We start from the raw sequence: 12563 nt of genomic DNA on the forward strand, positions 1-12563 counted from the left end.
AAGGCATTTTCCTGAAGAATCCATTCCTGCCAGAATACTTGCTAAGCCTGAACTTGCCCACATTTGGTACGCAATGTAAAATAATTCTCCATGCACATGTTCTCCACTAACGACAGGCCCTGGAGTCCTTGGCATTCAGCCTACTGTTGTCTATCTTTGTCCTTTTACATCGTGTGCCATTGCCTGAGCATGCACCGTGGCAGCCTCCCACCCGGCCTTTGGAAATCCTCCGCTCTGCCCACACCTCCTCCAGCTGCCCGCACCAGACAGCAGCGTGGGTCCGGGCTCCCCAGAGGGCAGCGCAGAGGTGTGACTCTCTCCCACCAGTCCAGTCCTCAGGTTTGGGACTGGCACACTTTCCAGGCCAGGAGTGGCATGGAGGACATTTCTCTGGGTCAGGGAAGACCCTCAGCCCCGCACAGGCATGAAGCAGAAATCTTTTGCCTTGGAGGTACACCAAGTAAACCACAACCACACACTGTTATCTCAGCGGCATTTGCACATGCACTGCACTTCCAGGTGGCCTGCAGTCAATGAGTTGCGTGTAGAGAGCTGTCTCGCATCTACCAGGCTCTGCCATCGCCTATACTGGTGCTATACAGCAGGGGTGCTGGCCTCCACAGCACAGCTTTTGAAACATCTGTGTGCTGAGCCTCTGATGACACTTGCCACCTGAAGGGATTACAGATGCCCTCCTTTTTCTCTTTGACCTCTCCCCACCTAGGTCTGAGCTAACATTGTCCAACAGCCTGAGGTACCTCTGCATCTGCTGCCGCGTCGTAGTCGTTGGACCTGCATGTCAGAATTGGTATAGGTATATCTGAGCCTATCGTAAGGAAGAGGAAAGGACCAGGGACTTCTTAAAGTTCCTTCCAGCTTTTGATTAGCATTTTTCGTGTTTCAGAAGATAATCAACTTCAAACTGTACTGATAGGCTTGTGGAAAATGCATCTGCTTCTTGCTGTTCCTTTGACTTTGACTGCAAACTTCAGCTTCCTCCCTACTATATTTTTCCAATATGAGCTCTGTGTAATTTAAATTTGTGTAGTTGTGCAACTAGGTACAGTTATATTTCCCTGCAGAAAATAGGCGAAACCCCTTTGCATCCCTGGAAAAGAACACTTTTTTCTGCCCGACTCATATAATTACCCATCATTTGCCTCAACTTTGAGATCCCAAACTTTCTGTTTTATTATTTTTTAAAATTATTTATTGCTTATTTTTGTATTTTTCTCACTTTTACTTATCTCAGTTTTATTCAGTCATAAACAGTATTAAGTTTTCCCAGAAAAATATATTCATGTTAATTTATTTATATTTGGTTTTCTGTTAGAAACAACTATATATATTTCATGTGTCTTGGATTATTTAGTGGAGATGCTGTTACGTGTAATGCAAATAATATGCAATAATCTCTCAGTGACTTCAGGTAAACCATGATGTTCGTTCATTTCTTTTTAGATCACATTGACAACCATCGGCTACGGAGACAAAACTCCTCTTACTTGGCTTGGAAGGTTGCTTTCTGCAGGATTTGCTCTGCTTGGCATTTCTTTCTTTGCACTACCTGCTGTAAGTATGCCAATAAGATTTGTAAAAAGGTAACAGAAACTTCTGTAGCTCTTGCTGCTATTACGATACAAAAAGCTGAATGAAGCTCACTACATGAACTGTTTAAGGACTTTTGTTCTGTGACAACACTAGTGAACTTCTAGCTAAAATCCAAATGAAAGGTTTGGTGTCATTGCTTGAGTTTTGGGGAGTTTCTTTGGAACAGGCAAAACTAGGAAATAATCCTAAGTTAGGTCACATACTATTGTGTAAGGTTGAAAATCCTTTCTGTTGTTACAAATTGTGACATATATTACTGCTTTCCTTTCAGATTTAAAAAAAAATCAGCTGGTATGTTTTTCTGAATTAGACTACTAAAAAAAAAAGTGAAATATTTTTAATAGGTTGTCTTCTATGACCTTATTCAGGCTGCCAACAGAGTAGTAAAAGGCACTAAATCAACCAAAAGTCAGTATCATTGAATGTAAAAATGCAAGAATCATTTTCTGTGAATGATTGCAAATCAACATGACAGTTTATTTATTTTGCTTTTATCAATGTTCAAGACACTTTAATGGAAATGGGAATCATCTAGTGACTAAAATATAGCGTAGCTTCAGAAATAACTTAATTTTTGTGAGTTAATTTCCTTTCTTTTTTAAATTAGGATTGAATAAGGATGAAATCAGAAAAGACATTCGCATTGTTGTATTGCATCCAGTGCAACATATACAGAAAATCAATATTTTAATACTCAGATTCATTATCTGTTGGTCACTATAAAATATGTATGTTATAATAATGCATGTTTCCAATCATATAGACAAACCAAGATTAAAAGCCAGCATTTCCTAACAGCATTGAATCATCTAGTGTACTGAATTTATTTCTTACTCTAAGTACAGAGAGTATTTCACTATCTTTGGCATATTATAATACATTATAATTACAATCATAATTATAATTATAATACAATACCTGTTTGTGAATCTTTGCCATTTAATGGCAGCTACTGTAATTAATTCGCTTTGTCACCTAGTCACCACTAACAAGAAAGTTAGTCTTAGCAGAACTGCAATGAACATGTAAAGGATGAATAACCTTACACATTAGAGATGCCAGAACTTTTGTTCCCTGTGTTGTATCTATGTACATATACTCCTTTTCCTCATAAAATCTTTTGTGTTGAGTCTGTCTGTAAAACGAGATACATGTGAATCTTGTGCATTTCTAATATAATTTTCTCTGGACCAAGTGTCAAGTGGAAATATTCTTTCTTATAATGCATACATGTCCAGCAGATATATTACACTCCTTGCAAGCCAAGGAGGGAAATGTTCTCAGTCTTTGGGTCTGTTCAGCAGGAGTCAAATTTATCTTATTTATTCAAAGCTAAGAAGGCTTGAAGGGGAGAGATTTCATCATCAGCTTTTTTTCATAGCCTGTAGAATGAACAATAGGGATTATTTAGATTGGAAAGACTGTGAAGAAATGGTCTTAATCATAGAGTCATACAATCATAGAATGGGTTGGGTTGGAAGGGATCTTAAAGATCATCTAGTTCCACCCCTCCTGCCGTGGGCAGGGACACCTCTACTAGACTACTTGGCTCAAAGCCCCATCCAGCCTAGCCTTGAGCACTCCCAGGGATGGGGCATCCACAGCTGCTCTGGGAAACCCGTGCCAGTGCCTCACCACCCTCACAGTAAAGAATTTCTTCCTCATGTCTATTCTAAATCTACCCTCTTTCAGTCTAAAGCCCCTTGTAAAAAGTCCCTCTCCAGCTTCCTTGTAAGCCCCCTTTAGGTACTGGACAGCTGCTATAAGGTCCCCCTGGAGCCTTCTCTTCTCCAGAATGAACAACCCCAGCTCTCTCAGCCTGCCTTGACAGGACAGGTGCTCCAGACCTCTGATCATCTTTGTGACTGTCCTCTGGACTCATTCCAGTAGGTCCATGTTCTTCTTATGTTGGGGACCCCAGAAGAGAACACAGTACTCCAGATGGGGTCTCATGAGAGCAGAGTAGAGGGGAAGAATCACCTCCCTCGACCTGTTGGCTATGCATCTTTTGATGCAGCCCAGGATATGGTTGGGTTTCTGGGCTGCAAGCGCATGTTGCCGGGCCATGTTGAGCTTCTTGTCCCCCAAGTCCTTCTCCTCTGGGCAGCTCTCAATCCATTCACTGCCCAGCCTGTATTTGTGCTTGGGATTGCTCTGACCAAAGTGCAGGACCTTGCACTTGGCCTTGTTGGACGTCATGAGGTTTTCACAGGCTCACCTCTCAAGCTTCTCAAGGTCCCTCTGGACGGCATCCCTTCCCTCCAGTGTGTCGACTGCACCACACAGATTGGTGTTGTCAGATAACTTGCTGAGGATGCACTCAGTCCCAGCACCTCTCCCAGTACTGACCCCTGAGGGACACCACTTGTCACTGGTCTCCACTTGGACATCAAGCGGTTGATCACAACTCTTTGAGTGCAACCATCCCACCAATTCCTTACCCACCGAGTGGTCCATCCATCAAATCCACATATCTCCAGTATAGAGACGAGGATGTCGTGCGGGAAAGTGTCAAAAGCTTTGCACAACTCCAGGTACATGACATCAGTTGCTCTTCCCTCATCTGTCAACACTTTAACCCCATCGTAGAAGGCCACCAGATTTGGAAGGCGTGATTTTCCCTTAGTGAAGCCGTGTTGGTTATCACCAATCACCTTATTTTCCATGTGCCTTAGCTCAGTTTCCAGAAGGATCTGCTCCATAATCTTGCTGGGCACAGACATGAGACTGACTGGCAGGTAGTTTCCCAGGTCTTTTTTCCCATTTTCAAAATGGGGGTTACATATCCCCTTTCCCAGTCAGTGGGAACTTCACTGCACTGCCACGACTTCTCAAATATGATGCCTAGGGGCTTAGAACTTCACCCCTCAGTTCCCTCAGGACCCGCACATGCATCTCATCAAGTCCCATGGACTTGTGCACCTTCAGGTTCCTTAGGTGGTCTCGAACCTGATCTTCTCCTACAGTGGGCAGTTCTTCATTCTCTCAGTCCCTGCCTTTGCCTTCTGCAACTTGGGTGGTGTGGCTGGAGCACTTGCTGGTGAAGACTGAGGCAAAAAAGTTGTTGAGTGCCTCAGCCTTCTGCATGTCCCGGGTAACCAGGTCTCCTGTTTCCTTCTGGAGAGGACCTGCATTTTCCCTAGTCTTCCTTTTAGCAGCAACATATCTATAGAAGCTTTTCTTGTTGCCTTTGACATCCCTGGCTAGATTTAATTCTATCAAAGCTAATTTCTTGACCTGATCCCTGGCCGCTCAGACAATTTCTCTGTATTCCTCCCAGGCTACCTGTCCTTGCTTCCACCCTCTGTAGGCCTCCTTTTTGTGTTTGAGTTTGTCCAGGAGCTCCTTGTTCACCCATGCAGGCCTCCAGGCCTGACCTCCTCTTTGTTGGGAGGCATCACTCCAGAGCTTGGAGGAGGGGGTCCTCAAATATTAACCAGCTTTCTTGGTTCACCCTTTCCTCCATGGCTTTATCCCTTGGTAGTCTACCAAACAGATCCCTGAAGAGGCCAAAGTCTGCTCCCCTGAAGTTCAGGGTAGTGAGTTTGTGGTGCACCCTCCCCGCTGCCCTAAGGATCTTGACCTCCACCATTTCAAGGTCACCGCAGCCAAAGCTGCCCTTGAGCTTAACATTCCCCTCCAGCCCCTCCTTGTTGGTGAGAACAAAGTCCATCATAGCACCTCTCCTCGTTGGCTCCTCTGCCAACGGGGAGGAGGAAGTTATCGTTAATGCATTCCAGGAACTTTCTGGACTGCCTATGCCCTGCTGTGTTGTCCCTCCAACAAATATTGGAGTGGTTGAGGTCCCCCATGAGGACCAGGGCTTGTGAACGTGAGGCTTCTCCTATCCATCTATAGAGGGCCTTACCCACTTCTGTTGGACTTAACAGTCTTCTGTTAAGCAAGGTGTTTTCTAACTTTTCTAAAATGAAAAGTTCTAAGCAGCACGGCAGATATGGGCTTTGAGGCCCGTATATATCTGGCATATCTGGCAGCTGGTCATTTCATCATCATTCCTGCCTTAAATTGCTCTGAACGTTCCTTTTTGATTTTCTATATATATGTGTATGTAGGTATTTATATATGTATATCTCTGTGGCCTTTAGAGTTGCAGGAACATAGCATAGCACAAACCCAAGCAATGGTTGGGATGAGTGGTCACTGGTAGCAGGTGTTCTTTTAAGGACTCTCCTGCTTCACCGCGAAAGGGGCCATTGTTCATAAGCCTTGTACTGTCACATACTGTGATAAATGTGTCATTTGAAGCAATTGTATGGGATAACATCTTCACAAAATCTTTGCAGCTGATTATGTACATTTGTTGAAAAACTACCTACATAATGATAAATTGTGTATTGTATTGCAGGGCATCCTTGGCTCAGGATTTGCATTAAAAGTGCAGGAACAGCATCGTCAGAAACACTTTGAGAAAAGAAGGAATCCAGCTGCCAGTCTAATTCAGGTAAATACGAAATCAGTGGAAAGATAATAGTAGGTGATTTAAAGCACATATTGGAACAATTTTTATTATTTCAATTTAGAAACTTTTGTGGACATAATGCTTAACAGATTGGTTAGTTTCACAAAGTAAGTTTGTTCAGTGATTGCCATGTGTTGCTGTAATTGTGTATATAGCATTTCTAAGCCTAGGTTTTGAGTTCTTCTATCCATGTTGAAGATACCAAGACAAGGATGTCAACCGCATGCCTGCAGTTTAGTGAATTACTTGGAAAAATAGCATTGATCCCTAGACAACCTAGCTGACAGCACAGCACTCTTGCCTATATTAAGCTGCTTTTCATGTACTACAGGGTTTAGAGTGCTCCAATGAGTGATACATTTTGTGAAAATGAAAAGTGTCCTGACCAGAGAATTGCTTTCACTATTAGTTAATTCAAAAGCTGGAAATGCAGGCACTAGCAATTCTAAAATGTCTGAAATTGTCTGAAGTGGTTTCAGCTCCAATATTGATGTGATGGTGCAGATCAACGATTCAGAAAGATTTTTTTTCAAGAAAAAGTGGCAAGACATTTGTTAAACAATTGTTTTGCATGTTTTTTTTCTTTGACTTACAGTCCTAGTTAGAAATGAGAACAACCTCTAAAGAATGATTTTGCAGCAAGCTTTACTCTACTTGATGCACTTGAAAAAACAGAGGGGGAAAATAATCTCAGTGTCCTAGTTTATTTTGGGAGGATCTCAAGTGTTTTATGTGTATCACTTGTGTGTTATTTTTAATTGTGAAATAATAAATCCTAATAAAGAACCTGAGCATGAATATTCTGGAGTGCTATGATAACTTCAGGATAGACACCAGGATGTCTTTGAAGCATTCTTAAAGTTAATAAATGTTTTCCATTATTACTGTTCGATGACTACTAAATACTAAATAGTTGAGATTTAATATTTATTAGAATAAATAATAAATATAAATCCACTCTTTTGTATCTATTGTACTGTAAAATTACATCTGGGATATTTTCTAACACATATATTTTATTCTAATTCTTGCAAGTTTGATTGCCAGAGGAAACACATAATAGATTTAAGTTTTGGATGTAGCTGTTCTTGTTATTGTATGGCAGTTAAACCAAAATATTAGCAAGACAGCATGCTAAATAGATTAAGAGTAGCTAGATGACCGACTTCAGAAAGTGACTTTCCGTGGGCAAAATCATTGTGAAAGGAAGACATTTTTGGTGGGATCCATTGATGAAGGCTGTTCAGCATTTGCGTGTTCATTTTCATGTTAAGCATTTTCACTGATCTATAAATGAATATAAAATTGCTGATGGAGATACTTGCCAGTGGCACAAGGCCTGGAAGAATAGGAAAGATGATGGCAGGCACATGGGAATGAACCCAAGGATGATCTGGGTGACCTTACGGTGTGGAATGATTCCTACCAAATGTCTTAATACACCAAGTACAAAACTTGGTCTAGAAACAATGAATTCAGACTATTACAAAAGGCCTCTGTCCCAGTTTTAGTGACTCTGGAAAGGACCTGATGAAGGAGGAGAAAGATTGGGAAAGAAGGGTCAGGAGCTTCATACAAGTTCCCAGTATGCTGCTCCAGCTGGTTTATTACAGTCCTTAGATTCAGAACCAGAAAGGTAACGAGAGGGAGACGGCTGGTATTACTGCGGTATGGTGATGCTGCTACTAACATGCTACATATCAACTCAGCATCTACAGTTTGTAAATGAGATGGAAAAATTGGAAAAAGCAAAGAAAACATTGGGAAAAAATGAGGCCAGGACTGGAGAAAATTTCATGTTTGTAAATGCAGGATGTGTCTGAACTGCATATCATTGTCTACTGCAACAGTGCCTAGGCTGTTTTAAATTGTCTGTTGTGGATATCAACAAGAACTACCATGGAAATCAGAGTGCTCTAGCTTACCAGAGTAATGTCCATTTTCTAATCATTAACTCTGTAGAACTGGTCTGTGCTTACTCCTCTGTTGCCATAGATATACTGTCTGCTAGAGTCTGTACCTGACTTAAAGATAGCTAAGGTATCACTATAGAAAACTGAACTATTTCATATGGACATGCTCTTCTCGATTTATTTAGCTTATAAGAAGTATTCATTGTGAATATTATTCGAACATAGAAGTCCAGGGGGGAAGTACTGGAACGCAGAAGACTATTTAACGTAGCATACAGAAACACAACAACTATCTCTGGCTATAAGCCAAACCCAAAGTGTTTCAAATTAAAAATAATGCAAAAGTTTTTGACAATGAGAGTGATAAACCAGTGGAACAATTTGTAAAGCAAGTGACAGGTTCTCCCTCTGTAGATGAAGACTAGATGTATTTCTGGGAGATATGCAGTAAGAAAGCACAGGGCATTAGACCCTGTACAAGAATGCCTGGATGGCGTTTAGTGGTTGACAATATGCAGGCAGTGCAGATACTCAGCTAGTACAAATTAATACAGGTACGAGCTGTTCCAGTTTGTAGAACAAAAGATGTGTCTTACTGTCTACATGCAGTTAATCCAAACACTGCCAGTGCTATGCTTTGGTCACTCACCTTTGAAATTATTTATTTTGTGTTTTTAAACATTTAGCTGTGTTTCAAACCACAGAGAATACTTGTCTTCTAAATTCTTTTTGTCTGGTTTTCATTATAATTTACAAAATGTATTATGATACTTTCTTTTACTCAGACTGCAAGCTTGTATGGGTGTCCCCTATGGCCTTGTCACAAATGAGTCACTGTAATGCTTTTTTGAGCACCTTCATGTGCTGAATATCGTCTGGTGCTTCCACAAAACCAGGAACTCTTACTTTACTGTGTAAAGTGTACTCTGACTCACAAAAGCTTTGGTAGGATTTTACCAGTATCTTCTTAATCAACCTAACAGAGCACACCCCAATTTCAGCAACATTCCCTCTCTCCATAATCAGTGTGGTGGCATTGTCACTTCATGTTCTTGGTTCCTTTGTGCTTTTCTATTGTTTCCCCATACCAGGCTTCTTGGCGGTTTTATTCTACTGACGCCAGCCGAACAAACCTGACAGCCACCTGGCGATATTATGAAAGTATTCTTCCTCCCCTCAGGCATGTATCAGTGCTATGAATGATAAAAGAAAGCCGTGACTTGTATTGGTTACTAATCTGCTTTTCAATTTTTTGTTTCATCCCCTGCTCCCTCTTGCCTTGTTTTTTTTCTTTTTTACCATATATCCTGCACGTAGTGTGTATGGCGTAGTTATGCGGCTGATGAGAAATCGGTTTCCATTGCTACCTGGAAGCCTCATTTGAAGGCCTTGCATACCTGCAGCCCTACAAAGTAGGTACAAATATGGCAGCTGGTGCTGTTCTCAATGTCTGTTCAAGCTTATAGAGAATAATTATTTGTCTGATTCGTCTTGTTTTGTCTTCTTAAGTCCTCTCATTAAAGATTTCAACTAACAAATCAGGTCGTTGTTATCTAGGAGCCTAGGACAGGGGGAGAAATGCAAATCGTTGCTGTTTATCTAAGAAATATCACTGAGCACAGGCACTAGAAACATTTTCCCCAAAACTCATATAGCAAGGTTAATGTTTCACCCCGTTCCAAATTACCTCTAAGGAAGAAAATACTAGGTGTGATGCAGAACTTGTTCCTTGATTTAATGCTGTTTTTCAGCCTGTGCCTCTGTATAAGGCTATAGCTACAGATACACCTTTCCAAGTGGAGAGAGCCTTGTGGTGTTCTGCAGGTGAATGCGCTGGGGAATTTGCTCCTTTTTGTCATCATTTCTGATATATTCAGTATTTCCTTAGGGCAAATTATATCCTCAGTTATACATACAGCCAGTGGAAGATGACTAAAAAGACCTGATGTCACAGTTTGGCAGACAGGAGATATTTGATGTCCTAGTTTGGGTGAGAATTCACAGAGCACTGGCAGCCCAAGACTCTTCTATAATTCAGTAAAAGATTTACCCGAAGGCAGTAAGGTGACTGATTCAATATGGGGCACAAATCAGGAAGTAAAAGATACTTGATAAAGATCGAAACCGAGAGCACTAAGAGCCTTATGGGAAAGCTCTGATAAGCATCCTAACTGTTGTTATTGCAGACAGTGCAAGAGAATTAGTGGTTTCTCTCAAAGCTGGGTGATGAACATCCACATGACAGCAAAAAGGTAATTGTGTGCCAAAAAGCTCAGCCAAAAAGAGGTTTGGCTGGGTACCCAAAGCTGATCTTTGAATTTCAAAGAGGTGACAAGAACAGAACCATAAGTAATCCATTACCGTAACTGTAATCCCAAAATGTTTCAAACTAAAAGGAGCTTTTAGATGAAAAGTTACATGAAATACTGATTTTTGACATATACAAACAGGTTGAAGGCAACATTGGTATAAATGGATGGATATAAAATTAAATAAATAACGAAGCTGTATTCCACCTAAAATATTCTAAAATATGACTGTCCCTCAAAAGAGCATCCTCTTGTTATTTTAAATAAGTGTGTTGCTGTGCTATCCTAAAACTAAACCTTTTTATTTACCAGAGATAACTTTATCTAATAAGAGCCTACAGCTTTATGTTATATATGTGTCAGCAATGCATTTTGCCTAAGTGCTTTGCCAACTCAGTCTGCAGTGGTATGTACTAAGCATGTTATGCATGTGTTAAAACAACCAAAAAGTTCCTTTTTCAGAAGCATTGTAGTTATGAGTCTTGCTTGAATGTTTTTGTGGTTGCAATGTATCGTGTGTCTTGTACACTAATTAACATTAACATATCCATTTATGTTTATCATATGTCTAACTTCATCTGTAACTAAGTAATGTGATTACTATCTGCATAACAAGTATGTTTTTCCCTCCCACTCCCTGACCTGAAGAAAAGAACAAGGAGAACCTTCTAGCAGGTTTGTAGTTTCTTTTATTTCTTTTATCTGTGAGATCACTGCTTCTTAATGGCTTTTTGGTACCTCAGGTTCTGTACAGTAGGTTCCACGAATTGTAACTGTTGACGATCACAAATAGCATTTTTTTGAACTCATATCAATAGACTAATGCTGCTGAAATTTGCTTCTTTGTCCCAGTTTTTGTATGGAAAAACTAGGCAATTTTTTATGTTTCTAGCCACACGATTTAACTTTGAGGGGGAGCTCGGTTCAAACAGCGGCAGAGTGGAGCAGCCTCCCCAGACCCAGCTCCTGAGCAAGGACACGGCCCCCAACTTCTGCCATAAAATTGGTGCTCACAGCTTCCAGGAACCCCAGTTAAGTTGAGGCACATAGTTGAACTTGGCTTTGCGAGCAAGCCCGTCAGCCCTCTGTCACAGAGGGAGGACCCCCCGAGAGGGCTGGTTGGATTTCACCTCAGCAGGGGTCTGTGCTGCTCTGCAGGAGCATCCTCAAGCTTTCCTCAGTGCCATGTCTCCATGTTTCCTAACCTGTTCCGTCCATCCCCTCCCAAGGAGTGTTTTGGGATGCAGCAGGTGGGGGGAGAGCACCGCTGCAGTGGCTCACCCCCTCCCGGCTGCACGGATGGCACTCTCTAATGGCCCTATTGGGGCAGAGGAGGCAGCTTGGCATCTCTCTATAAATAAGGAAATAAATAAATAAATTCCTCTGGCTGGGAGGGCAGGTGGGGTTTGCACCCAGCCTGGATGCCAGCTGAGGGCCAGCTGCCTGCAGCACACAGAGGCAGGGCTGTCCTGGCTGGGTATATCAAGCCCTGGAGATGCCCGTCCTGAGGCACTAGGAGGAAATGCTGCTCTTTGCTGTGCTGAGAGCCTGAATCCTTAGGGAGAGGAAAGGACCTGGTGGCTACAAGACAAATTACCCGGCCTCTAAACTCTTTAGGGCTGGGACTCGGCGGGCATTTGGCAGCCAGCACTGCAGTATCAGCACGATCAGAGAATAGTGGCGTTTACTTCTGAGCAGAAAATGATGAAAAGCCAAGAAAAAAAGTGTCAGTGTGACACATCAACCCCCAAAATACATCTGCCCCTGAGTTGTACTGTGGTTCACAAACTCTTCTGGGTTATTCAGTCCGGGGTGGAAAGTTTTCACATCCACTACCCGTGTCCTGTTCCATTCTCCAGGTTGCTCCTCTGGCACGTGACTCCATCCTTTTCCTGATGTGCACTTAACTGTGTCACAGTGACTTGAGGGGACTGGATTTGCTCTGAGATATCCATCATGAGCACTTCACCTGCTTTGTCAGATCTGTGACTTTTCATACACATTGTCTCCATAGGCTTGCTTTCATTAAATTGATTTCATTAAATTATTACAGCTTGATCCAAATTTTTTGCACATGCCAGCCATATTTCCTACTCTTTCAACAGCAACATTTAAATTTTACTTTGGCTTTTTTAAAAGTGAGACTGAAGTTGGCAGTAAATGAGTACGTACCTCCAAAACGTTATTTCCAACTGTACTTGCGAGCACTTGGAGAGACAAATTTGCTTACAAAAAGAAACTAGATGCAAA

General features: G+C 41.7%; 1 protein-coding gene across 3 annotated transcripts in view; it reads left to right on the forward strand.

Annotated features, from left to right (window-relative positions):
• Window positions 1–12563, forward strand: part of KCNQ5 (potassium voltage-gated channel subfamily Q member 5) — a 303172-nt gene that overhangs the window by 255304 nt on the left and 35305 nt on the right. Inside the window, exons 6-9 of one of the 3 annotated variants that reach the window (XM_055810306.1) lie at window positions 1462–1572; window positions 5978–6073; window positions 9322–9416; window positions 10962–10988. In XM_055810306.1, the coding sequence (XP_055666281.1) occupies window positions 1462–1572; window positions 5978–6073; window positions 9322–9416; window positions 10962–10988 (329 nt within the window). Of the gene's footprint in view, window positions 1–1461; window positions 1573–5977; window positions 6074–9095; window positions 9185–9321; window positions 9417–10961; window positions 10989–12563 lie in introns of all 3 variants that reach the window. The other 2 variants (XM_055810307.1, XM_055810305.1) reach the window with 2 other exon arrangements.

The sequence above is a fragment of the Falco peregrinus genome, chromosome 7 (genome assembly GCF_023634155.1).
Source record: "Falco peregrinus isolate bFalPer1 chromosome 7, bFalPer1.pri, whole genome shotgun sequence".
NCBI classification, from domain to species: domain Eukaryota; kingdom Metazoa; phylum Chordata; class Aves; order Falconiformes; family Falconidae; genus Falco; species Falco peregrinus.